Source organism: Xiphophorus maculatus, chromosome 16 (genome assembly GCF_002775205.1).
Source record: "Xiphophorus maculatus strain JP 163 A chromosome 16, X_maculatus-5.0-male, whole genome shotgun sequence".
NCBI lineage: Eukaryota > Metazoa > Chordata > Actinopteri > Cyprinodontiformes > Poeciliidae > Xiphophorus > Xiphophorus maculatus.
This window is the reverse complement of record NC_036458.1, coordinates 25,519,272-25,544,220: the sequence shown is the minus strand read 5'-3', so window position 1 is coordinate 25,544,220 and position 24,949 is coordinate 25,519,272. Positions and strand designations below refer to the sequence as shown.

Below are 24,949 nucleotides of genomic sequence, written 5' to 3'. Positions count from 1 at the left end.
AGTGTATTTTCTTTCATTTGTTTGTGATCGTAGCCTCTCAATAAAACTGTAATGCTTAAAATATAGTGTTCAGACATCAGCCTGTAATGGACTCAGACAGAAATGACAGATTTTTCAGTTAAAGTGGGAATGCTGGTTGATGTTTAAATTTTCAGTGATGTCTTCTAAACAGCACAAATGGACATTTTATCAGCACAAATGTGCTGACACCAATTTGTTTGACTTGAAGAACATGTGGGGGATGGTTCACCTTTCATGACTTCAGGAAACTTTTACTAAATTCTTTAACATGATAGTAGCACAAACAAAACATTTGTAGCGCAAACATTTGGCACCAATTTTGTTGGAGTTGAAGAAGGTGGGGGACCTGGTTGACCTTTTGACCTTGAAAAGTTTCTTAATATCTTCAAAAGAAAAACAACACAAAGATTTTTATCAGCACAAACGTGGCAGAGTTTGATTGACACCAATTTTTGATTTCGTAAGTGTGGGAAGGCTGGTTGACATTTTCTGACCTCTGGAAACATTTATTAATATTTTTGAAATTACAGTGGCACAAATTAAAATTTCTGTTGCAAACAAGTTTGATACCAATTCTGTTTGATTTGAAGAAGGTGGGAGGTCCAAATTCACTCAGGTGAAAAACCTATTATCCTGACTTGCAAACTATGTAGAACCTAGTTCTATAGTAATATTTCAGTTCTTAATTGGTGACTTCAATTTAAAAGATGGGATCCTTGATACAACTGACCAAAATGAGCTGCCTCTAGGGGGTGGCTGGACTCAGACTTAGAGAAACGGTAGGGTGCTCCCTCCTCCAGGGGAAGTTCAAAGTAGAGCTGCTGCATTAAGAGGAGACAGTTGAGGGGTTATGGTTATGCACAAATGTTTGGATAATCACGATGCCTCCTGGACGCCTCCCTTTAAAGGTTTTCCGAGCAAGTCCCACTGGGAGGAGACCATGTCTGGCCTGGAAATGCCAGAATGAGCTGAAAATGTTCAAATGCTCAGTGTCAAAGTGTCAGCGATTTTTGACCCGATCTTGGATACAAGGAAGATGGTAAATGGGTGGATAGATTGATGGATGACTTTAATTCATATTTTACTTCCTCAACTCCTTCAAGTCCCTTTACATTTGTTTGAACAATTGTACGACATTTTGACAGAGGTCTCTAGTAGTGGCGTGTGATCGATCAGCCATTGATAATAATCAGCCAATTTTTGTGAAAATGTATATGACTGGAGTTCTCCGATCACTAGCTATAGTTGCCGATCACAAAAACTGATCACCCATGTCTCACACTTTGCAGCCTTCAGAGACCCTGTGTGCAACATATCGCCCTCTTTACTTCACTTTGCACAAGTGCACAGCAGCAAATCCTAAGCAATGTGTAACTTTAATGCTCTGAGAGTGAATGGGGAAGCCAAGACTTGAATGGGGAAGTCTTGTGATGGAAAATGACCTCGGGGGTGAAGCATGTCATCCAGTTAAATGACCAGAGGTGGAAGATGCTGAGTTCCCTCAAATGCTCTTGCTGATGAACTGCTGCTACTGGAACGTAAGCACAGACATAGAGCCATTCAAGCTCCACCAGACAGTGAATTCTCACATAGAAGATCTGGTTAAAGCTGCAACATGTAACTAAAAAAATTAAGTTTTTATGTATTACAACTTTCACTGTGTCCTAACATGAGGCAGAATCTGTGGAAAAAATCAAGTTGATTTGCCTCCTCCTTGTGTTCTGAGGAATACTCCATTTGGTTAGGAACAACCAATCAGAGCCAGGAGGTGGGTCTTAGCACTGTCAGTCACTTTTGACATTGCACAACAGTTTGCACATCCTCTCAGTCAGTTTTGATTTAGTAACTTAGGATTGTTTAATTAAATGCAACCTGTATTTGACTTTGAACATTTCCTTTTTTACTTGACTTTTTTTTTTTACATAGGCAGTGTTGTGAGATTTATTTGACCTTATGTATAATTTGGGATGTTACTGCCTAAATGTTAACTATTGTATTAACCTGATTGCAGGTTGTTAAGTTGTCCTTTTGACTGAATTTTTGCTGCTTGCATGTTGTCTAAATTACTTGATTTTGTGGTTCCATTTTACTAGATCACTTAGCCAGTAGCATTTATACCTATATGAAAAAACAAAACAGCCAATCCATCTGATCAATATTGGTGATTGGCATCGACTGGTGATCGATATCGGAATCAGCAGCAAAAAACCTTATTGGAGCATCCCTAGTCTCTAGCACATCTGAAACAACTTTCTTTGGAGATTTATAATCAGGTCAATTATGGCCCATCCATGGAGAGGCAAGAGAAAAGAGGATAACAGCTAAAAAGATTAGGAAACACAGGGTGAAGTTACTTCACAGGGTGAAGTACTTATTTGTTACTTATTTGTAGAAGAAATTGTATGAACGAGTTCAACAAAGTTAGAAGTTCCATTTTCTCTTTTTTTGAATCTTCTTTAAAATGCTCCGTTTTGTTGTTTGTGTCCCTTCAGACAGTTCCATGCTGCGTTGGAGGACCTGATGGATGCCAGCCGTCTATGTCCATCCAACAGGGAGATTCAGCGCCTTTTGTCTCGGGTGAAAGAAGAGTGTCGGCAAGTTTCAGAGCAACAAGACCCTCCCTCTGCTTATCAACACCAGATGGCAGTGTCCACCAATGAAGCCAGGTGTAGGGATTTCAACTGTCTTCATGTGCAGAACATGGAAAGCTTTAACAGGGAAGATAAGGAAGTGGAGAAAGAAAAAGATGGGGATGTCAGGGAAGATGAAGACTTTTTGTCCTTTCATCCTCCTCACACAGTCTACAGTCTTGACACCCATTGCTACCCTGGACTGAAATCACCATCTTCTCTCTCTCCGACTCACATGCATCAGTGCCTCTCTAATCCCACTCATTTAGCAGACCTCTCTTCCCCCAGTCATTCTTTGCTACCTCCCACTTCCCACAGCCAACCTCATGTCAGTGAGACTCCTTCATCACCCCTGCAGCATCCACAAAGAGCTGGCTCAATGTTTGAAAGTAGAGGACAACACCACCTTCAAATGGTCTCAGTGCTTAGCCCAGCAGATCATAATCAGGGCAGGCAGCAGAACAACCTTGGTTCCGATCAGAAATCCCTGCTTAAACGCAGCCCTTCCAAAAGCTTGGGGCTCCAGAATACCAAGGCTGAGGTCGTCCTAAGCAGTCAGCCAAGCTCCTCAGACCACTCTGATTTGGTTTTAGGGAGTTCTGCCTACTCCCAGTTTACCAATCTTCCTGAAGAGTTAGCAGAGTTATGGGAAGACTTTTACCCTAGACCGTTTGATGTCAGACATGGCCCACTTGTCCGTGGTGGTGTTTGTTCCAGAGTGACTCATGTTTTGGACAATGTGGGTGTTTCACCTGTTTGCCAGACGCAAGCAACACCTGTGCATGGCAGAGGAACAGCAGCAGACCGAATGGTAGTAAATGATTTTAGCCAGTCTCGACAGTTCAGCCGCAACCAGTCTAAAGCAGCTTACTACCCAATGGAAGTTACAGAGGCAACTATGGGCAATAAGTCACTGCAAGACTTTCACTATAAACACCAGGGTGGAGTTCATCTTCCTCTTAATGCCCACCCAACCTCCACCTTCACTCCTCCTCCCAGGTCTATTATACCTGTGAATGTGCGCTTTTCTTCTAACATTGCAAGTGGGCTGCTAACTAATAAAGGTCAAGGTTTCAGGACCTCAGCCTCTGTCCAGCACATGGATCTACCTTCAGAATCTATGGGAGATGCTTATGGTTGTCATGATGATCCTTTTCTTAATTCCTCTCTGCAGTCAGAGATCTGCATGACTGGAGGAGGGACATATCCTGGAGAGGCAGGACGCTCTTCCAGGAACACACCTTTTATGGGCATAACAGACAAGTCGGTACGGGTGCACCAGCAGTACCAGCAGCAGGTTCCTTCTAGTTCAGCATCCTGCCTCAGCCTCTCTCGCTCCTGGGCTGTTTCTTCAGTCGACACGATCGTCACGTCACCTAGCAAAAGCAGTGCTAACCAAAGAGGCTTGGCTCCAGAAGCACTAATATCTAATGCCTACTATAATTGTAGCAACAACAACGCTCACAACAGCCACCTCCACCTCACACAGGTCCATTTGGACCTGTGTGAGGTGGCCCCTGGTAACAGCCGATGGAATGAAGATTCGGGGCATGTTTCAAGTCAGAACCCTTCTTATCTTGATGTGAAGGTTGCCCAAACACTGCCGGTTTGCCAAAACTGCTCTGACAGGTCAGTAGAAAGGATTGTACCTACCTCTCCTGTCAAACCAAAAAAAACGTTTGTTGAGTCAAATGTGTAAAGAACAAAAAATAAAAAAGGTTTAAAGGAACTCATTGGGAAGGGTATTTCAAGTTGGGGTTTGGAATTAATAACTGCTTAAAATAAACTAGTCTGAGAAGTTAAAAAGTCAAATGCACAACTCAAATTGCAAATGGCACTCACTTCCAGGTTTTGGCTGGACAAGACTGCACTTAATTGGACATTGTCATCAGTATCCAGCAGAATTCTAAAAGAGTCTAAAGTATATTCTAAAATTTTGAAGAAAGTTATAACTCTTAAGAACACTTTGCCAATTGCTGCACTGAAGTTCTACATTCAATATCAGTTTTTAAATGACAGCACACACTGTAAGCATTTACTCTTGCATTGAAGTTTAACAACAAACAACATTTTACCTGGTTTGGTATCTTCAGACAGAGCAAGGAATGATTATTGGGGAAAAGAACAACAAATTTTCAATCATCAAAGCCACAAAATGGTAGAGGAGTATTCTGTGAAATGGAAACAGTTGAAAAAACATCCAAATTTTTCTCTTTCTTGTTCATCTCCCTTATCTTTCATGCCTTTTCACAGAAAATAGCTCAGCGATTCAGAAGATCGTGTGAATAGCGATTCACTAAAGTAAATAAAGCACCACTGTTACCTTTTCCTGTTGCAATGCCATCTAAAATGACATAAATAGAGAGAAGTGGGCTGTAAAAATTGTTGTTCATCAGCATCTTAGACCCAAAGCCAGAGCTTAAGAAAGTCGGACAATGCATTAAAGTTATTAAACACTACTTTTGCTGTGACTAAAATGGTTTCTATTTATCAGATATTTTTCAGTTGTGTCTGTATTTAATTATACAAATATTTTATTTTGAAACTGAAATTTCAATTTGCTTGTGCTATGTGTGATGAATTTGTGGCATCTTACTTGGATAAAAAAGCTAATTTGTCTTTTCAAACTTGGTCGGTTTGTTCATGAGGAATGGCCGAATCAAAGTTATCAAAATGATGACTTCTCATGCATGCTGAAGGCTTGTGGCCAGGCCTCAAAGTGTACTTTGAATGATCTCTATCTGACCCCTTTGACCCAATCAACATGAAACTGTGTCCAGAGACAGAAGACATGTTGATGTAAGTTGGTTTCCAACACTGACCGGTTTTGGTGGAGCAAGTGGGCGTGGCGGCTTGGCGAAGTGACCTGTGACGCCATTGCCATACCTTGCACAGTTTCAAGTAGAGATGCACCAAACTCACTGGGATCGATCCTTGTCCACCCCCCAACAGCAATACACAATAGTATTTGGTAGGTGTGGCCTAATTTCTTTACAGCACCCCCTACAATATTTTACATGAGTCCGGAGCGGTGCTGAGCTGGGAGGGCCGCTCAAGGTTGCTTGCAGCTGTAATTTAATTTATATATTTAAGTTATCTTGTTCCTACTTGTTTTTTTATTTTTTGCTGAAGACAATTTTAATATTCTGTTTTTCTATTGGTTCTAAATTCTGCAGACCCTCCTGACTTAGAATAATACCTTATTTTTATATAGATTGGAAGAAATCTATATAAGTTAATACCATCCCCCCCTACTTCAACTAAAATATTGGTTTCTGGAGTTTTTTCTACCATGTGTTTTAAACTGGAGAATAAATTCATTAAAAACTGAATAAATTAAGTGTTGAACCAAGTTTAATGCCGACAATAACATTGTTACACCTAAGATGTGAATTTATGTTTCTACGTAGATTCTTTTGTAGAATTTTTAAAGATACACTAAGGAATTTGTTGAAATGTTTTTCCGTTTGATATGCCCAAACTGGAAACGCAAAAAAACTTTTTTTTTCCTGATCACTAAACACACCATAATTGCATTGTACTGACAACATCACTCTTCAGTGTGAAAGTTACTTTGTCAACAAACACTTGGCAATTTTTTTATACTCAATGAGGTGTTTAAGAATGAAATCAAAGGGATGACAAATGTAGGAAGCTGTATAAAAGCTATTTAATTCAGGCTGTGAGAAATGGCAAAGCTTTTGGTAAACAATACAATGGTTGAATATTATAAAACAGCAAAGTTCGTCTGTTTTATTATTTTCATTTTTTTAATCATTTGCTTGAAACAGCTATTTTAGGAATGCTTACTTCGCTCACTACACTAATGACTTATTACATCTTATTCAAGATGCTACGCTCCATAATTATTGTCTCTTTCAATAAAGATATATTTTTAATTACGTTCATATCTATTATGGGTTGGAATTGGAATCTGATAAGAATCAGCAGCAAACGGTGCATCTCTAACTTTTTGTTGCTGGTTTAGTTGGACATTTAAATGCTAAGAAACCACAAATATCTGACCATTTAAAATCCAGCTACAATCCTCCTCTTATACCATTTGTATGCACATCTGACCCTCTACCTTCTGGAACTGGGTTGGGCCAGTGTACTTTCTGTCTCAAGTTAGCAACTTGGCAGCCATAGAGAAAGATATTAAAGACTTGACACACTGGATACAATATCTTCACTTTTTGTCTTATTTATTTTTGATTGTCCCTTACATTTTGCCTCAAATTCATTTTGGATTTTGGGGAACATAATCATTATCTGTAAATAAACTAACAAATAATTGAAAACGATAAAGTATTTTGCACTCTCAATGTTGTACAAAGTGTGTTTCTTCCTTTATGGCCACAGAGGTGCTTCATATGTGTCAAACTTCTACCTCAGTTTGAACTCTTCTAGAAAAAGATAAAATATGTTTATCTATCAGCAATATTGTTATAAGAGGAAGTGTTTATCATGTTGTCAATTCTGGGAAAAGATGGGACTGAATTTTTCACACAGAACATTACTATGTGGACACAAACTGCACAGACCTGTCTTTGTTTCGGGTGACTTTGTGACGTTGCAGACTAATCGTTGCTGATGATTCTCTCATATATATATATATATATATATATATATATATATATATATATATATATATATATATATATATATATATATATATGTGGGTGTGTGTGTGTGTGTGTAAAGGATCTTTGACCACTGCCAGTGATAATTCATACTGCTCAGGAGCTCCCAGTTGGGAAAGTTATGCTTCAACACATTTTAACAGCTAAACTGAAAACTGTCCAGTTGGAACACTTCCACTCATTACTAGTGAGAGGACTAAATGCAACAACTCACTTGAACAGTGATATGTATATATGTACTTACAGTATATGTGTGTGTTAACATACTGCCACATGTCCATGCTGTAATAAAATGTGATCTGCAATCTGATTAGTAATGATGGCCTTTTATTATCTTTAATATAACTAATAACTACCTCTAATCCAGGGCTTCTGTGTTCTTGTTGTGTGTGTGTCTGCTCTGTCTATTGAAACCCCCTGTCAGTTGGAGCAGAAGGCCTTTCAAACTGATAGTCTGCTGGGGTTTCTTTCTCCCCGTCTCAGCATGCACACTAAATATGAGGGTCAAAGATATCATGCAGGTTATGGTCTCGATTCTTTGAAACCTAGTGAAGATATGAGAGTAGAACAGATTTTTAGAGAGCTCAAACGTAAAAGGTAGAGTTTAACTATTGGAACAGTCTCAGATTCATTAAGACAGCAGGAAGCCACAAAATTCGGTAAATGCTCATTTTCATCTTTTAATTTTCATAATTTACAATGAGCGAATGCTATCTCATTGTATTGTGAAGTTCCTTTAATGGTATGTCCCAGATAAGTCAGTAATGCATTATATGTGTGAACAAACATGTTGGTTCAAACGCCATGTGGACATTCTTCAAAACAAAACAAATTTAAAAATTGCATTCGAATAAATGTACCATATCCTAAATTGCATCTAAGAAGTCAAGTCATTTCACACACATTTTATTTTATATAGTGAGATTAGGACTTCTTTTTGAACAATTACAATGTTAAGTGGAACATCAAGATTAACAACATTCAGCAGTGGAAATTTGGCAAGACTGTTAGCGTTACTGGTTATTCTAAACACAAATGAGCTTTACCTACTAATTGTGTTTCATCAGAATACACATATAACATTTACAACCACAGAGCCAAAATATAATTACAGAGAACTTTTTGTACAACATTCAAGTTTAGAGCTTTAAGAGAGGAATAACTGTTTCAGTTAAATCTGACTCTAAAAGTCACATGAAGCAAGAAGTTTCAGGTTTCCTTCAATGCTGTTAATGGTTGTTGCTTGGCACTCACTAATTTCCATATACTATGTGATTGAATTTCTGTGACATATATCACATTCAATGGCACGTAGTACTGAAAAGGCAACCCTAAGTTTAAAGGTGTTAACATACACATATAGTGGCTACTGATATTACAAAGTTTTAAAAAGATAAGGTTTTAAACTTGAAAGTGTTTCCATAATACCATTCCTAAAAAGTAGTCATAAGTTGGAGCTCCATGTTGAATGGATCTCATGTAGCCATCTTTAAAATACACAGATCTTGAGGTTAGATTTTATAAGACCATGTTGCATATTGTGCATCTATTAGAGCATGAAACACAGAGCTTTTTCCTTCTGTTCAAACATTTATTTTTTACATCTTAGATCCATCATAATAAATTGTGTTGACTCTCAGACTCTGAGATCAGCTGAAATTGTTGGAACAGAGGCCAGTGAGAGTCAAACTAGTCAGATTTTTTTAAACTGAAATATGTTTGTAAGATACTAAGTAAAAGTAAGATACTTAGTTTTGGAGTAAGTATCGTACTTACAGTAAGTAAGATACTTGGAGGAATGTCTCTTATCCATCACTTCAAACTGGAGATTATGGATTTGTGCTTAGGAAAATATGTGTTTTAGGTTTTCATTAGAGGCTAATTTTGTAGCAAATGAGTGTTTGCCCAGTCTGGGCACAACACTGAAAGCATGCAGTTAGGAAGTTCTGAGAATGGTGCCTTGGCTATTTCTGCATCCCAATATATGAAAATACTCTCATTTATGCTTCATAGCTGTGTGGAATTCATTTTATGTTTTATACACTCCAAAACCCCAGTGGTGTACCACCACATATCCTCTTAGAATGCTTATGAGATTTATGAGATGACCGCTCCCCATTGACAGGACATGTGGAGAACAAATTTTATTTGATTGATTGATTTTCTTATTCTTAATATTCTTATTTTTGTGTTTTCTGCTGCTGTTGTCATTACTGAGTGATTTATTTAATCTGTTTATAACTGCTTTGATAAAGACAGAATTCTGTCATATTTCCCAAGTTGAATATAATAAGCAAACTATTTTCAAGTAAACTCTCTTGAATAAAATACTGATTTGGGGATCTCTCCTAAAACTTTGGAGTAGCTGATTTCTATGAATAAAGGGAAATAAATAGTTTTTTGGAAATTCATCTTTAATACTCCTTTTTTTTACCAACTGTTGCTATTTTTATAAATGTAGTTTATGATACGTGCATATTTCAGTCATTCTGTGTAATGCATCAATAGATTAACATTCATATCCTGTAGCACAAATACACAATTTTAAGTAAAGCTAGGTAGCTGGGAGGAAAGTGAAAATAAATTAGTTTTGTTTTCAGGGTAGAGAAAATCATAACTGCTCTCTGTTCATTATTTTATACTTTGTAAAAATAACAGCTTACACAAACATTGTTTTTTATGAGAAAGGTCCAGATGTGTCAGTGTCAGTTGGAACTTCAGGGTGTTGTTGGCACCCCACCCTCAGTCAGGTTCTTGAAGTGGACAGACAGAGACTCTTCCTCAGGGTTTGGGGGACGTCTGTACTCCTCCCTGGTGATCAGGTAAACTAACAGCACCCCATAAAGCAGCAGCAGGATCCCCAACATGTTGGCCAGCACCCCTTCTGGGGCAAACAGAGAGTATGTATCCCTGTGAACAAAAACAAAAACTATAATATAGTGAAGATGGCATGCAGCAAGTCAGGAACATTATATTTTTGCATAAGTATTCATGCCCTTTTAACTTTTTCACATATCACATTAAAGTTTTATTTTATGTCACGGACCAACACACAATCATACGTTAGTGTGACATGGAAGGTCAGTGACACATTGTTTCAGGGTGAAATATACTCCTCCCAGTGAGAGGGGCCCGGACATCCAGGAGGCATCCTGACCAGATGGCCGAGCCACCTCAACTGGTTCCTCTCGATGTGAAGGAGCAGCGGCTCTACTCTTAGTCCCTCCCGTATGGCCAAGCTTCTCACCTTACGTCTAAGGGAGAGCCCAGACACTCCGGCTACGAAACTCATTTTGACCGCTTGTATCCGTGACCTCGTTCTTTCAACTATGACCCAAATCTCATGAGCATAAGTGAGGGTGGGAACGTAGATCAACCGGTAAATCGAGAGCTTTGCTTTTTGACTCAGCTCTCTCTTCACCCTGCTCCAATCCACCTGCTGATCTTCCGCTCTGTTTTTCCCTCATTCGTAAACAAGAACCTGAGATACTTAAACTATTCCACTTGGGGGAGGACTTCCTATCCGACCCGGAGAAGGCACTCTACTCTTTTCCATCTTGAGACTATGGAGGCACTAATTCTCATCCCGGCATCTTCACACTCGACTGTGAACCACTCCAGTGAAAGTTGTAGATCATGACTTGATGAAACCTGTAGGACCACATCATCCATAAAAAGCAGAGATGCGATCCTAATACGGATTCCCTCAACACCTTGGCTGCGTATACAAATTCTGTCCAGTGCATCTTGTTTATTTGAAGAAAAAAAAAGGAAAAAAAACTTCTATAATCAAAGACAGTGCTTGCTATAATTGGCACAACAGAGACTTACGTAATGCTGAACAGGAGTTTCTCTGTGATGCCAAGAAGGCACGTCCCGATGGCCATTACCAACAGAGTGAGCCCACAGAAGACATGGATAGGCAGGTATGTGGCTCGTAACCATGACGATGCAACAGGAAAAAGGAAAAACAGCAAACCTAACACCCACTGGGATAAATAGACACATAAATAATAAGTATGCTTTTCTTTTAAGCTGTATTGTATGTAGGCCTGTGCTTGGTAAAACATTCCTGAATATTTTCACATTTTGTGATGAACAAACAACAAAGAAACAAAGATTTTTTTTATTGTGAAGTGGAAGGAAAAAAAATCTGAAAAATGTGTTGGATTCAAGCACTTTAATAATTTAGGGCAATAACAGTAAGTAATTATGTAGTAGTGTTTTTATTCTACTTATGAACATAAATACTGACATCTTTTGCCCATTCGTCTCTAAATAAATAATATAGAAACATTAATTATATATTACATATAAATAAATAGTTATATAATTATATATGTAATTATAATATTCATGGTGTATCCCCACTTTCCACCTAAATTAGGTTTTGGAAAATTGTGTTTTGCCATTAGATCAGAAAGTTTACTTTTTGTGACAACATACACCATGTTCCAGACATGGTTCCTAGACGGCTTGCAACAAATTGAAAACAGAACCCTGTCTGCTGTGTTCCTTTGTTTTCAAGATTTTAATGGCACTGATCACAAATGATGTCACTATTGCTGGATGTTCGGACAAACAAAGTGCAAACAGAATAGCGACGTTGGAAGATGACCCGGGAGTTTTGTTTCAATATTCTTTCCAGAAAACTTGCTAAGCCCGGTGATCGGGGCACCGAGGCGGTCCACCGTGTTTTTGTTAAGTAGATGTTAAGTAGACAGGAAAAGTAAAAATACTACTGGGTAATTATATGTTACAGGAAAACATCACCAGTGAAATGCTATCTAACCCACCTAAAAACAACAAATCAAAAATACACTTAAAATGAATATCAATTATTTGCACTTCTGTTTAATCCACGTTAGGTCAGCTGCTCCATCAGGCACCTCAGGTCTTCGGGGGCCAGACCAGAGATATATAAATGTAACATCTATTTATTGAGATTATCAGTGTTACTAATTTGATTTAATGGTTTCAGCATAAATTAAAACATTTTAAATTGGTTAACATTTAAACGTCAGATATTAAGGAGCGGGCAAGTTTACTTTGTAAAAGGTCAAAGAACAATATTCATAGTTAAATTGTTTTGTTACCACAGCTACAATCTGATGCTGTGGGTGTAATCTTTGACACTGATGTCTGTTTGTTCACAAATACAAATTAGTAAGCTGCAATTATAACTTACTATTTTTAGGTTGGCCATTTAAACTACTTCCCCTCTCCCAGGTTTCACTAAATCTAATACAGAAGCTGTTAGAGATGCTGATGTTTTTAGCAACAAGAGGGGCCCCTAAGTCAGATTCTGCTCCAAGCCTCATAAAGCCTTGGACCCACCCTGCATGATGAGTTAAACCCGCTGCACTGCACAAAGTGCTCGAGATTTAATTCAATACTGCTAATGTGGCTTTAGTAGCTCTTCCATTTTGTGTCTGTTGAGTTTTTTATAGGCGCCACAGAAACTGTTCTGGTTGCCCGAGTTTATGGGACAAGTTTTTCTGATCTTCATGGGCCGTGCGCATTAACTCTGGCTAACTAAGTGGACAAAGAATTTTGGTATGGTTTGGTGCATCGCATAACTGGAAAAATAATAATAAAAATATATGTAATATAAAGCCAGTGTGAAGCGTGACAACTAGGAAAGAGTGAAAGAGCTTGTTCGTTAACCACTAACGCACTGGCCAACCGGGACCACATACATAAACTTTACAGGGAAGACAGAGCCACACACTGGGCAGATTGTTGAGATGTAAACGCCCCACATAATTCTTTGCTCACAAAGATAAATCATTCTCACCGCTCACTTCTACAAGTTATTCCTGCGGTTCACTAGAGCTGCACAACCAGAGCTAATGTGGTAGGTTTTAAACTTTTACCTTGATGTGAAGTTCGCCAAAGAAAAATAATTCCACACAGGGGGTTGATGTAAATATCCAGACAGGTCAGCCTGTGTCCAGGTTGAGTGAATGGAGGCGCACGCGATCCGCGCTGAGGTAACTTCAGAGATCAAGCAGCGGGAGCACGGGAGGCAATGTGCAGCAGCGTCAGTTGTGCGATTGGTTTGTTCTCCCAGCTTTAAATGCATAAACTATAAATTTATCTTTTAGGAATAAATTTGCTCTGACAGTGAAAAGCTCGGAGCAACAGAGATGCTTGCCTCCAGATTAATGGAAGTAAAATTATTAATGGGGCTAGTAAAGCATGGCAAGCCACCAGGCTTGTAATACACTGGGGGAAACCCTGCTTTCATACAGAAGCTCAGTGTGGAGCAATTTAAGCAATGGTTGAAATGCAGAGGACTCCAAGTGTGTGGAAAGAAGGCACTAATTTCCAAGTTCCTCTTTACAATCAGTGTTCTAAATGTTTGATGTCATTTGCGATCAGTGCCATTGGGCAACTACGAAAAGAAATCAGTTGTACACTATTTTATTGGTGGTGTAAAACTACAGGGGGTTTGATAGAATTACATGCCAAACTTTTCACTTTATTAGTACATCTAATTTCCAAGGCACTGCAAAACTGCACATGTGAGTGTGTGCATTTATACCTGTAAGCAGAAGAAGATTAGGGTGGCCATGCCACACCAGCTGTGAAGAGAGTACATGTCTGGGATCTTGGCTGCTCTGTGAAAGTCAAACACAGCTACAACCCCTGCACACACACAATATTTTACAGGACAGTTTCATGACAGGAAGTAATGATTTTGCCCTACAATATTAAAGTTTATTGAATCAACTTTCTCTTACCTATGATGCTGATGATGAGGGCGAGCAGGTGAATAATGCCATGAAGCAGCTTCACATGTTTTTTTGCTTCATTACAAAAAACTCTGTAAACTAAAATGGCTAAAAAGAGAGAAACAGGTCTTCATCAGGAGTGAATAACATTAATGGTTAAAATTTATTATATCTGCTAATGAATACAAATGCTTGTATTTCTTTACTGGTTTTGGAAGTGACACTGTGTTTTGCAGGTTCAACATTTTATTCTATGTTTTTATGTTTCTGTGTACCACAGAAACATGTTAAGAATTAATGTTTGTAATTGCTGCATGATTTTCATTAATCTTTGGGTTTCTGTAATTTTCCCAAAGAAGTTTAAAATCATGACCTGAACCAAACCTTGAATGATACTGACCCATTCCATCACCCCCATTAACGTGAAGGTTGTGTCTGGTAGAAATAAGTCTCCATGAAGAAATGCACAAACAGATCTACAAGATAACTTTGCTGTAGGGCCCAAGGTAAATGGCATAAAACTCATCTTCACATTTCTTATGAAATCTATAAAGAAACTGTGTAGCTATCACTCAGCACTAAAACATGCAAGGGAAACGTTCTTTGCAGAAATCATAAACAAAAACTAACGATGCTCGAGCTTGATTTGCAATAGTTGACAGGTTCACAAACCCTCCAGTGACTGACCTGCAATTAAACAAGGCCTGCAATGAATTTGCCAACTGTACTTTGCAGAAAAAATAAGAAAAGCAGAGGATTAATAATCAACACTAAATCCAGTACCAATGCTATGCCCAGACATAACAAATGCAGAAAAAAATGACTTTATTTCAGCTACTCAGCTGTAAAAGCTTAGAAGAAATTATAAATCAATTAAGCTCAAGTTCTTGCTGTCTTGATATCCTATCTACAACTTTTCTTAAGTTCTGCCTGTCATTGTAAATGATCTGATCCAAATAGTAAACTCATTCCTCTCATCAGGTGTTTTCCCTCAGGCTTTAAAACAGCAATTATCAAACCACTGATAGACAAAACAACAATCTGAACAAATTACTACTGCAAAATTACAGGCCAATCTCCAACCTCCCATTCATCAGCAAAATTATTGAAAATGCTGTTTCAACAGTCAAATAGCTTCCCACTTTGACGTGTTTCAGCCTGGTTTCCATGGTTACCACAGTACTGAGACTGGCCTAGTCAAGTGTTCAATGACATCCATATAAACACAGACTGTAGAAGAACCACAGTTCTAGTTCTGTTAAACCTCAGTATTGACCATGACATATTGCTGAAGTGACTGGAGACTTGAGTCGGACTCTCCAGTCCAGAACTCAACTGGTTTGAATCTTAAAGAAAATGAATTTCTTTACTTCAATAGGAAACAACTCATCAAAGCAGGCATACGTTACATGAGGGGAACCCCAAGGCTCAATCCTAGGACCCCTCTTATTCAATCTATATGCTCCCACTATCTCAAGTTATTACAGGAAATAAGATTAGTTACTTATTGCTGAGTACTTATTACATTACATGCTGAGTTATACAGTACTCAGCATGTAATCAGCATCACATTATGATGTCACCATGTGACTCTGAATCTTCCAGGCACTGAACAGTTACTTAGAATAGATAAATGTGTGGATGTGAAATAACTTTCTCCAGCTGAACAGAAACAAAACTCAAGTTAATATCTTTGGAGTTAAAGAGGAATGATCTAGAGTCATAGATCTAGAGTCAATTCAGTTACTACAGCTGGAAACTAGAGCGCAGGCTCAAATCTGAGCTGAACCTTCAGAGCCGCATAAAGACAGTTACAAAGGTGGCCTTCTATCAACTGAAAAACATTTCTAGGGTTAAAAGACTATATCCCAGTAAGAACTAGAGGAAACCATCCATGCGTTTATCTTTAGTTTCATTGCTTACTGCAATGTCGTCACAGGTCTGCCTAAACAGCTGAAACAGAGTTCCTCTAAATCTAGACTAAGAACCCACCTGTTTAGAGTTGCATTTGAAACATTATAAATGAAACATTAACCAATACTCTGATGTGTATTGATGACGCTTGACAAAATTTAATTCTTCAATTGTTGATGTCTTTGTATTTTTGTGTTTTTTATGATGTAAAGCCCCTTGTACTGCCTTGTATACATCACATTATACCTGGATTATTGGAAAAAGTTTCTAGATTGAAGTTACTCATTGGAGTGATCTTGGAAGACTACTCCCTTGGATGAGATACAACCTCACATATGGGTTGTTCATTGCTCATTGCAGCACAAATGACCTCAACTTCGAAGGAATGCTCATAGCATTCAGAGCTCCAATCTAAAAATGTCATGTAAAGAATTGCTAAAAATTCTGAACCAAAAGTTTGAGCCTCAGCATGTATGGAAAGCCAAACATCCCCCAATTCAAGAAATCAAAATGTCCCAATGTTCGTAGATATAAATGTGAAAGTTTTACTCAAACTTGAGGTGCATACATGTATATTAATCCTGATAAAATTATTTATTTTTTTATTTAACCTATTTTGCATTTCAATAATTTTTTGACCTCATGGCTGTATGTGGAAGATATCAACTTATTTTTATTTCCACCTTGCCAATTTAAATCTTTCAGAGATGCTAGCACTGCCATAGGAAAGCATAGTTTTCTACTTTGAGCTACTTTGATCTTTAAAGCAGTCTGCAGCTGAGTTGCTGTGGAGGTTAGCAAGTCAGATTAGGGTTTATTCACCGATACAAGGCAGCAATTAGATGATATCACAACACTTATTTTAATCAGCAACCATCTCTCTTTGTAATAATTACAGTCTCAAATCAATCAGCAACCACACAAAGAGCAACACTGAACCCCATCAGGTAAAACACTGGCAACTTTTGCCACCTGATGACAGTCCTGCTGCCAAGTACACAAATCAAACACCTCTCAGAATACCAAAGTCATAATGTTTTCTGTTGGGTCAAATGAACTATTTTTCATATTTAGAATCAAGGCAAACTTAGTTTGGTCGCTAACTTACATATATTTCAGGATATGATGCCTAGGCGCAAATTCAAACTGGAAGACTCTTTAGTCCCACCTGCATCATCCAATCAGCGCGTCCCGCTCATCGCCACCGGCCTATCAACGCTGGACCAAGCCACGTCACGTAAAATCACCGACCAAGGCCCAGTTGATAAGGACCTCCATTCATGGCATCTTCCGCTTTCCAGCTGTGCTCAACCCTCCTCCACCTCTTCTCCATCTCCACTCTCCCGGCTCTTCAGGCTCGCATCCTTCACCGACCTCCACCACCAGTGTCGGGTCCCGGGGGATGACATTCCTAACCTACATCGGGAATGCTCATCCGAGCTTATTGCAATTCACAGCTCAATGTCCTCAGCCGGGGCCCGAGCCCCAAAGAACTTTAAAATCATGCATGTCAATAAACCTTTTTAATCTCAGTTTTTCCGTCTGAGTCTCTCCAGATTGAAGTTGTGCATCTTTTCAAACAATCAGAATATGTGTAAACATCACTGTTTCAATATTATAGCATTCAGAATCATAGTTTCTTTCTTAATGTTTGGAAAGTGGCATTTGAAAAAAAAAATCCTTTTAGCCTCTGCTGCTCAGTCATAGCATTTCTCTTTCAAAAATGTCTTTTTGACAATGAGTCCTTTTGTACATTACATTTAGAATGTTGATTTAATATTTAAGATATGTATGCTACAGCCAAAATACCAGTAGTAGGTATATGCAACCAATTTGACAAGCGAGATTAAATCACTCATCTTACCTCAAATGATGCAATTTTATCTTAAGTTTATGACCTCATGTTTTAACTCATACACATAACAATTGGTATATAAAACAAATAAAAAAAACCCAACTTATTATGGTGTAAGCACAATTCTGATGATGAAACTTATGATAGACTAAATTCACTTTCAAAACTGAAAAATGATTTTTAACTATAAGAAATAAAGGTCTAATCTCTTTACCCACGAGGTTCTTACCTTCAGAGACGTCTATAAATGATGCCTTGTAGCTAATTATTTGGCTACATGAGCAATATTTTTTTTACCATTTCCTAGACACAATGGGTAGCTCAATGTACCCTTTGGCTGAACTTGCCCCAGTTTTCCCTAAGTCACTCATCTGTTCACTACAGCAGTTCATTAGGGGTTCAAAAGCAGTCTCTAATTCTTTTAATGATATGTGAATATATGATTCAGTTATCATCGACACAGTAACATCAAATAATACTTAATGTGTTCATTAGTGAATAAACAGTACTTTAATATGTCACTGACATAATAAAACCACTTTAAAAAGATGAACTGCAGTGATTTTATTCTTTGTACACAAAAGTTTTTAATAATAAATATTTCTCACAGACGACTATAAATTCCAAAGTATTGCAGAGTGTTGTAGTTTTCGTCTGTAGTAACTGGGTCAAACGCTGGCGCCATTTTGTGACATAATGAGGGTAAGTCAAACCATAAACAACTAAGGCTGAGTATAAAAAAAACAAAAGAAGTTGTAAGCGATTTCTGTAAAGATACTGAGGAGGTTGAACGCTAAACAAAAGACCTAGACTGATGATCTAACAGGTTGCAGGTGTGAGTGAAGGGAGCAGGAGGCAGACTGAGGAAATCCCTTTCCTCAGTCTTTCTCAGGAGAGAAAGTGGCACAGGGGATGAGAGAGAGCACACAGGGGATCAGGAAATAATTCTAACACAAAATAATAACTAGACTAAAGAAACCTAATAAATGTAAAGTAACAAAGACGAACTAAGAAATAAACATAATTAGAAACACTAAGAACAACTGAACTAAAGGAAAACAGGAACAAGACTAATTTAAGAAGAATAACAGAAATAAGCAAACCCATAATAAAGTCAAACAACCCCAGATATGAGAACTAAATTCAAAGTGTTAAATATTGGTAGACCTTAATTAACTATATGCAATATAAAATTGATAAAAATATATACATAAGTTGTAATTTAAATATAACTTAATATACAATAAACATATCAAATAAATACATAAATAAATAAAATAATAAGAATACACATGGAAATATATTGATCTATAAATAAATCTATAAATAAATTAGTCCAGGGAAGAGTGTCAGAGTTGGGCATTGTATTATCTGATTGCTACAGGTAGAGATGATTTCCTGTGGCACATTTTAGTAAAAAGAGTCTCTGGCTGAAGTTGCTCCAACACGCCATGAAGTGGATGAAACTTCATCCACTTTTCAAAGAGAAAATGCTTTTGTTTTCACAGATTGAAAGCACAGTAGTTCATCTTTTTAAATCATGTAAGGAGTTTTATTGTGTCAATGACACTTTAATAATTAATAATGCTCTCTTTTCTTTCAATTAAATGGACTGAAAATGTAATTTCTGCTGCGCTCTTGCAGTTCAACTTGTTCTGATGTTGTGTGGTTAATGGTGATGTTAATGTGACTCTGCACATTAACCTGGAAATTTGAGGAGTCATCACAAAAATATGTTCGCAAAATACATTGGTGTTATAGCCACAGAATGTGTTGCATTTCAGAGCAAACAAGAACTAGGTTATCAAAGAAATTAACGATGCATCTGTACGAGTAGGTTTGTCTGAGTTTATTTAGTGGCAATATTTTTTGTAAAAATTGTATGCAACAAGAGATCCACCTACAGAAACCTTAACATTTTCCTTTCCTTACAGTATGTCCACTTAGCTCATTTCAGACGTTGACTTCTGACAAAAAGGAAGGAAAGATTGTGAGTAGAATAGTATACGTACTTTCTAATGTAACTACAATAGCTCCAATTTCTGTTTATGCCTGGGTGAGGAAGCCACTGGGGCTTTACTACACACATCAGCCTCCCCATTACAGTCACCATCTAACATCTAACTGACCTTTTCCTTTATTGACATAATGCAATTCAGGACTGCACCAGTTGGTCTAATGTGGTTATTTTCATTTGTGAAACTACCAAGGGCTACAGACACCAAACGATTGAGCAGGATAATTCATATTGTTTTGTAGTCTGAGTAAAAAGCCATTATCGGGATCTGCTGCAGTGTGAGCCCTGCAGTGTTGACAAAATCTGTTATTCTCTTAGAAGTGTCAAATCATTTGTGGAGTTTGGAGAGAACTCAACTTATGAAAAAGTTTGGAAAAACAAGCATTAAAAGGAGTAGTTGGCTAGTTCATAAATTCAGAAAAGAAGAAAAGAGATTTTACCCTAACTGGTTCAAATATTGTATTGTTGCATTTTACTGAAGGATGAAATTAATGACAATTGCCAGTTGAAAGTGTCATTATGCAATATAGTTGCTGATAAACAGTAAATAAAATCTTTGAAATGGTGTTACCACCAACTACGTCAAGAGAAAGTAGCATACTGAATTCACTGGTATTCATTGAGGATGGGCAGGGAGCCTGATACAGCTCATTCTGTGTGATCTTCTGAGGACATTTTCTTGAACATATTGCTATGATTAATGTGAAAAGTTATCTTGTTTCTATTAAGTTTGAAAACTGTTTACTAATAGTCAGATGTTGGTTTGGTCCTGGGGACTGCTCTGGAACCTCTGGAGATTGTACCAAGAACTCAATAACATCACAGACAACCCTGAGCACCTTCTTCAGACTGACAACAATGTCTTCCAAATCTCTGCTACACAGACTGGTACAGGAGATCATTCTGGCCCACAGTCATCAGCAGCTACAAGAAAACTTTTTAAAATAATATCAGTTACAACAACATTTGGGGGATTAATTTACTTTGGGGCTAATAAATAATTTTTTAAATGAAATAAATTTAATAACTGCTACAGTGTAAAAAAAAAAATAATAATAATTTAGCCAGTCTGCTGTAGGTTTGATAAAGGATTGTTTTCAGGATGTACAGGCATTGTTAAGAGCAGATCTTCTTAACCTAAATAAGGAGAACAACTGGGATTTTAGTTTTTGGTCAATGCAATCCCTGGACATGACAGCGTGGTTGGTCCCCTGTCTTCCTTTTGTTGTCCATTTGTGAAAAATCTGGGTGTGATTGTTGATCCTATGTTTAAATATATTAAGCATATTAGTGCTGTTATCAAAGCCAGTTTCTATCAGCTGAGGACCCTTGATAAGAGAAAAAGTTATCTTCCTCTGCCTGATTTTGAGAGGGCTATCCACGCATTTATTACATCACATTTGGATTGTTGTAATTCTTTGTACTTAGGGTTGGAGCAGAGCTCCCTGTAGCGTCAGCAGAGCTTCCTGCAGTGACAGCAGAGCGTACAAAATGCTGCAGCTCCTCTCCTGACCAAAACAAGGAGGCGTGAATCCATCACCCTGGTTTTGCGCACCTTCATTGGCTCCTTGTTGCTTTTAGGATCAAATTTAAGGTTTTATTAATTGCTTTTAAGTGTTTAAACTCCATGGGGCCTTCTTACATATGTGAGCTCTTGCAGCCCTACAGTCCACCCAGGGCTATAAGGTCAACAAACCAGATTTTATTGGCAGTCCCTAAAGCTAGGCTAAAAACTAGAGGGGACAGAGCCTTCTCTGTGGAGCAGTTTCCTTCTCTGTTAAGCTTTCTCAGTCAGTCGGTCAGTTAAAGTCCAGACTGAAAACTCATCTATTCTCCCTGGCTTTCAACACCAGTTAAAGAAAAAAAAGGAAAAGGAGGGAAGAAAATTGTTGCAGCTAAATTTTAAAATTGTTTGGTTTTCATTCATGCTATTAGCTTTTGGTATCTCTGCCAATTTTATATTTGTCTTATTATTTTTACTAAACTTAATTTTATTTTTATTTGATCATTAATCTACCTGTGATGTTGTGTGTTGTGAAGCACTGAGGCTGTTGTAAATGTGCTGCATCAATAAACTTTGACTTTGACTAATTTTCTGGGTTCCAAATAAGATCATTTAGTCAATGGAACAACTAGTGAGGTCAGAAATCTATGTGGGGAATCTTATCTTATGTGGTTCCTCGCCATCCCTTAGGGTCCAGTATAATTTTACACACAGTCCAAAGAATGTATTGATGTTCTTATCTGACCAGAGCAAATTCTTCTACCTATTTGCTGTGCCATGTACATGGTGTGTGGTGGACTACAAAAATAACTTATTTTGACTTTCTTCCTGCCACAATTTCATAGAGATCCGATTTATAGAGTGAACAGCTAATAGTTGTCCATTTGACATATTCTACCACCAGTCAGAGCATCACAGAACAAGCCAATATTTTTTTTTCAATACAATTCTGACTCACTCGATCAGTTTGGGATTGACAGGCATCTGGTTTTTGTTTTCCTAATTCAACAGGTCAGCAGCCTGAGGCTAAACAGACATTAGCGACTGTAACCACAGACACACAGCAACACACCAAATCATACTCTGAGGAGCTTCTCCCTCATATACTCAGTTACTATCCAAAGTGAGGTGTAACCATGACCACTGACTGATGTAAAGAAAGTAGTTTTTCTTGCAAGTATAACCTATAGTTCGATTGTTAAAACATGCTGAATAAATAAGCTCTAGAGAGAAAAATCACTGGTCTTAATCACTTAAGATGCTCTTAGTATTCTTCTAATGCAATCAAATGAGGGCATGTTGAAAGAGATGCATTCTGTGTGGACTAAAGTAAAACATGTCTGGGTTTTCTCACCATCGCCATGCAGGAAAATCAGACCCAGCACCATGCAAAGAGGGTGCAGGTTGAACTCATGAGCCGAACCATCCCAGGCAAAACCTCCTCGGTAGTGACCCATCCACACCCCAGTCAGAACCACCGACACAAGGCCGAGCACCTGCGACGCTCCCACCAGCCCCGCAAACACAGAGCCACCATGGCGGGGGCTTAAATCATCCATAGTCTGAGAGCCAGAAACAGATACACAGAATTTATTTACATCAAGAAGTTGACGCAGACATTGATAAACACACAACTTGAACAAAGCAATTTAATGAAACCTGACATCAGAGACACTACAGTGCAATGTGAAAGTATTCACGTAGGGACGTGAATACTCATTACATCTCAACAACAAACTGGGAAATAATTTTGGGAATTGATATCTAATAAATCAACAAAAAGAAGAGTGTGAAGTAAAAGAGAAATACATAATGTTGTTTTTTTAATGCATTTTTAATGCTTTTTTTAAAAATGCTACAGATGCATCAAAACCAAAACAAAAATTCTCAAAAAAGCAATTAACACCCTGAACGCCCACATGCACAAATTATATGATGGCTATATGTGTATATATATAAATTTAACAGTTTTGATATTGTAAATATCATCATATTTATGTTTATCTTGTATAGTTTTTCCTACATTGCACTGTTTTGGAGCTGGCTTTAAATCTCATTGAACATATGCACAATGACAAACAATAAATTCTAATTCCTCGTTATTGCAAATAACATGGCCATTAGAGTGACCCAACTTTCAAAACATACTTTTAGAACAAATACAGTCCTATGTTACACATTAGTTACTCAATATAAAAGATAACACTAAAGCCATTGTATTAAAAATAACATAAGAGTACTCACCAGTGTAGATATAAAATAAGTGCAAATTATTGAGAGACACCCACATACAAAAAGTCAGAATTCTGAGAAAAACGTCAGAATTATTTTTTTCCTCTTGGTTCTAATCCTCTTTCATATCTTTGAGTGTCCAGAAAAGTGCTGGACACTCAAAGTGAAAGTGTCATTTCATTTAATTTCATAATCACTAGAAAGTTATTCTTCAATTAAATTGTGTTTTCGTTATCAACGCCATTGGATTGTTTATTTGCTTTTTAAATTGTCAGGGGGTATATTTGATATTTTATTAAAAAATAATTTAAAAACAACATTATTTCGGGTTATTTGTAAAAGTCAATACCCAGAGAATCAACATATTTTCTACCAACTGAAGACATCGAAAATACACAACAGGAAGTGTCAGCTGACAGAGTTGCAAGAAGCCGTGAAATAAGCAGGATTGAAACAATTATGACTCGTGTTATGGCGATTAAAAATCCATTAGCAACGACACGGCAAACAGCCTAGTATTCTAGAGCTACTGGTGCTGCTTCTAGTAGCCCAGAAGCAGCACCAAAATAAGCGTTGCTGAGGGAAATGGCATCAACATACAGGATACTGTTGCGCCAATGAATTGCGCTTTCACCTGTTACCTGTGATCAGCAGAGTGTCTTATATTTCTATTTAGTATTACATCAACCACTTCCACCGAAACCCAAATGCCAAATAAAGAAGCACTATATAGTTTGACTTAAGAACGACGAGACTTACTCCGCTTTGATACGTTAAGGAAGTCAAATCCTGACTTCAGGTCCTTCTTCCTCCTCCTCTCTTTCTCTCAGTGAGCGCAGAGGTGGGAGAGTCTGTGTGATCTAGAGGCGTGACACGGACTCAAACCACGTGACCATAATATCAATTTAATGCTAAGGGAAATGATGGTGACATTCTGTTTCTATACCTCTCAGTTGCAAAATACGTGTCAATTAACAAAATAATAACATTCACAAATTCACAGACAAAATAATAAGTGAAACGTCATCACTACGTCAAGAGGGTGACTGAAACGTCAGGACGAGTGGAGGAAAAGAGGGGAGAAGGGGGGTTATTGATGCCTCACATCCTGGGTGCTGAGAGGTTTGTTGCCCTGGCAATAAAGAGTACTGGGGACAGTGGCGCAAAAAGTGGGTATGCAGGGTATGCAACGCATAGGGGCGCTGCACTAGAGGGGGCGCCAAAACCCAGTCTCGAAAAATGTTTTTTTCTTGTTGGCATTTTCTATAATTAACAGAATGAAATGATCAATAACAGGGGAACAGCACTGATTAGGCGCCCCTCTGCTCCTTCACCTCCCCTCCTGTCGCTCTCCCTTCCCATACAGGTGGCTGTGCACGCGCCCCTAAGAGTACGC

The 24,949-nt window shown here is 38.0% G+C and overlaps 2 protein-coding genes across 6 annotated transcripts in view; one reads left to right on the top strand and one right to left on the bottom strand.

Moving 5' to 3' along the window:
• LOC102222908 (protein TANC2-like) overlaps positions 1-6,976 on the top strand; it is an 80,476-nt gene extending 73,500 nt beyond the window's left edge. For all 5 annotated transcript variants that reach the window (XM_023349603.1, XM_023349605.1, XM_023349601.1 and 2 more), the window contains exon 29: positions 2,514-6,976. In XM_023349603.1, the coding sequence (XP_023205371.1) occupies positions 2,514-4,350 (1,837 nt within the window). In that variant the 3' untranslated portion in view covers positions 4,351-6,976. The remainder of the gene's footprint in view (positions 1-2,513) is intronic.
• A 1,208-nt stretch (positions 6,977-8,184) lies between these two features.
• On the bottom strand, positions 8,185-24,419 carry LOC102221347 (cytochrome b561). Its single transcript, XM_005811237.3, has 6 exons — positions 24,313-24,419; positions 22,676-22,883; positions 14,041-14,139; positions 13,842-13,945; positions 11,126-11,283; positions 8,185-10,204 (listed from the first exon to the last, which is right to left on the bottom strand). Exons 2-6 carry the CDS (start codon positions 22,878-22,880, stop codon positions 10,012-10,014), a joined length of 759 nt encoding a protein of 252 aa, XP_005811294.1. The 5' UTR covers positions 22,881-22,883; positions 24,313-24,419; the 3' UTR covers positions 8,185-10,011.
• Positions 24,420-24,949: the final 530 nt, after the last annotated feature.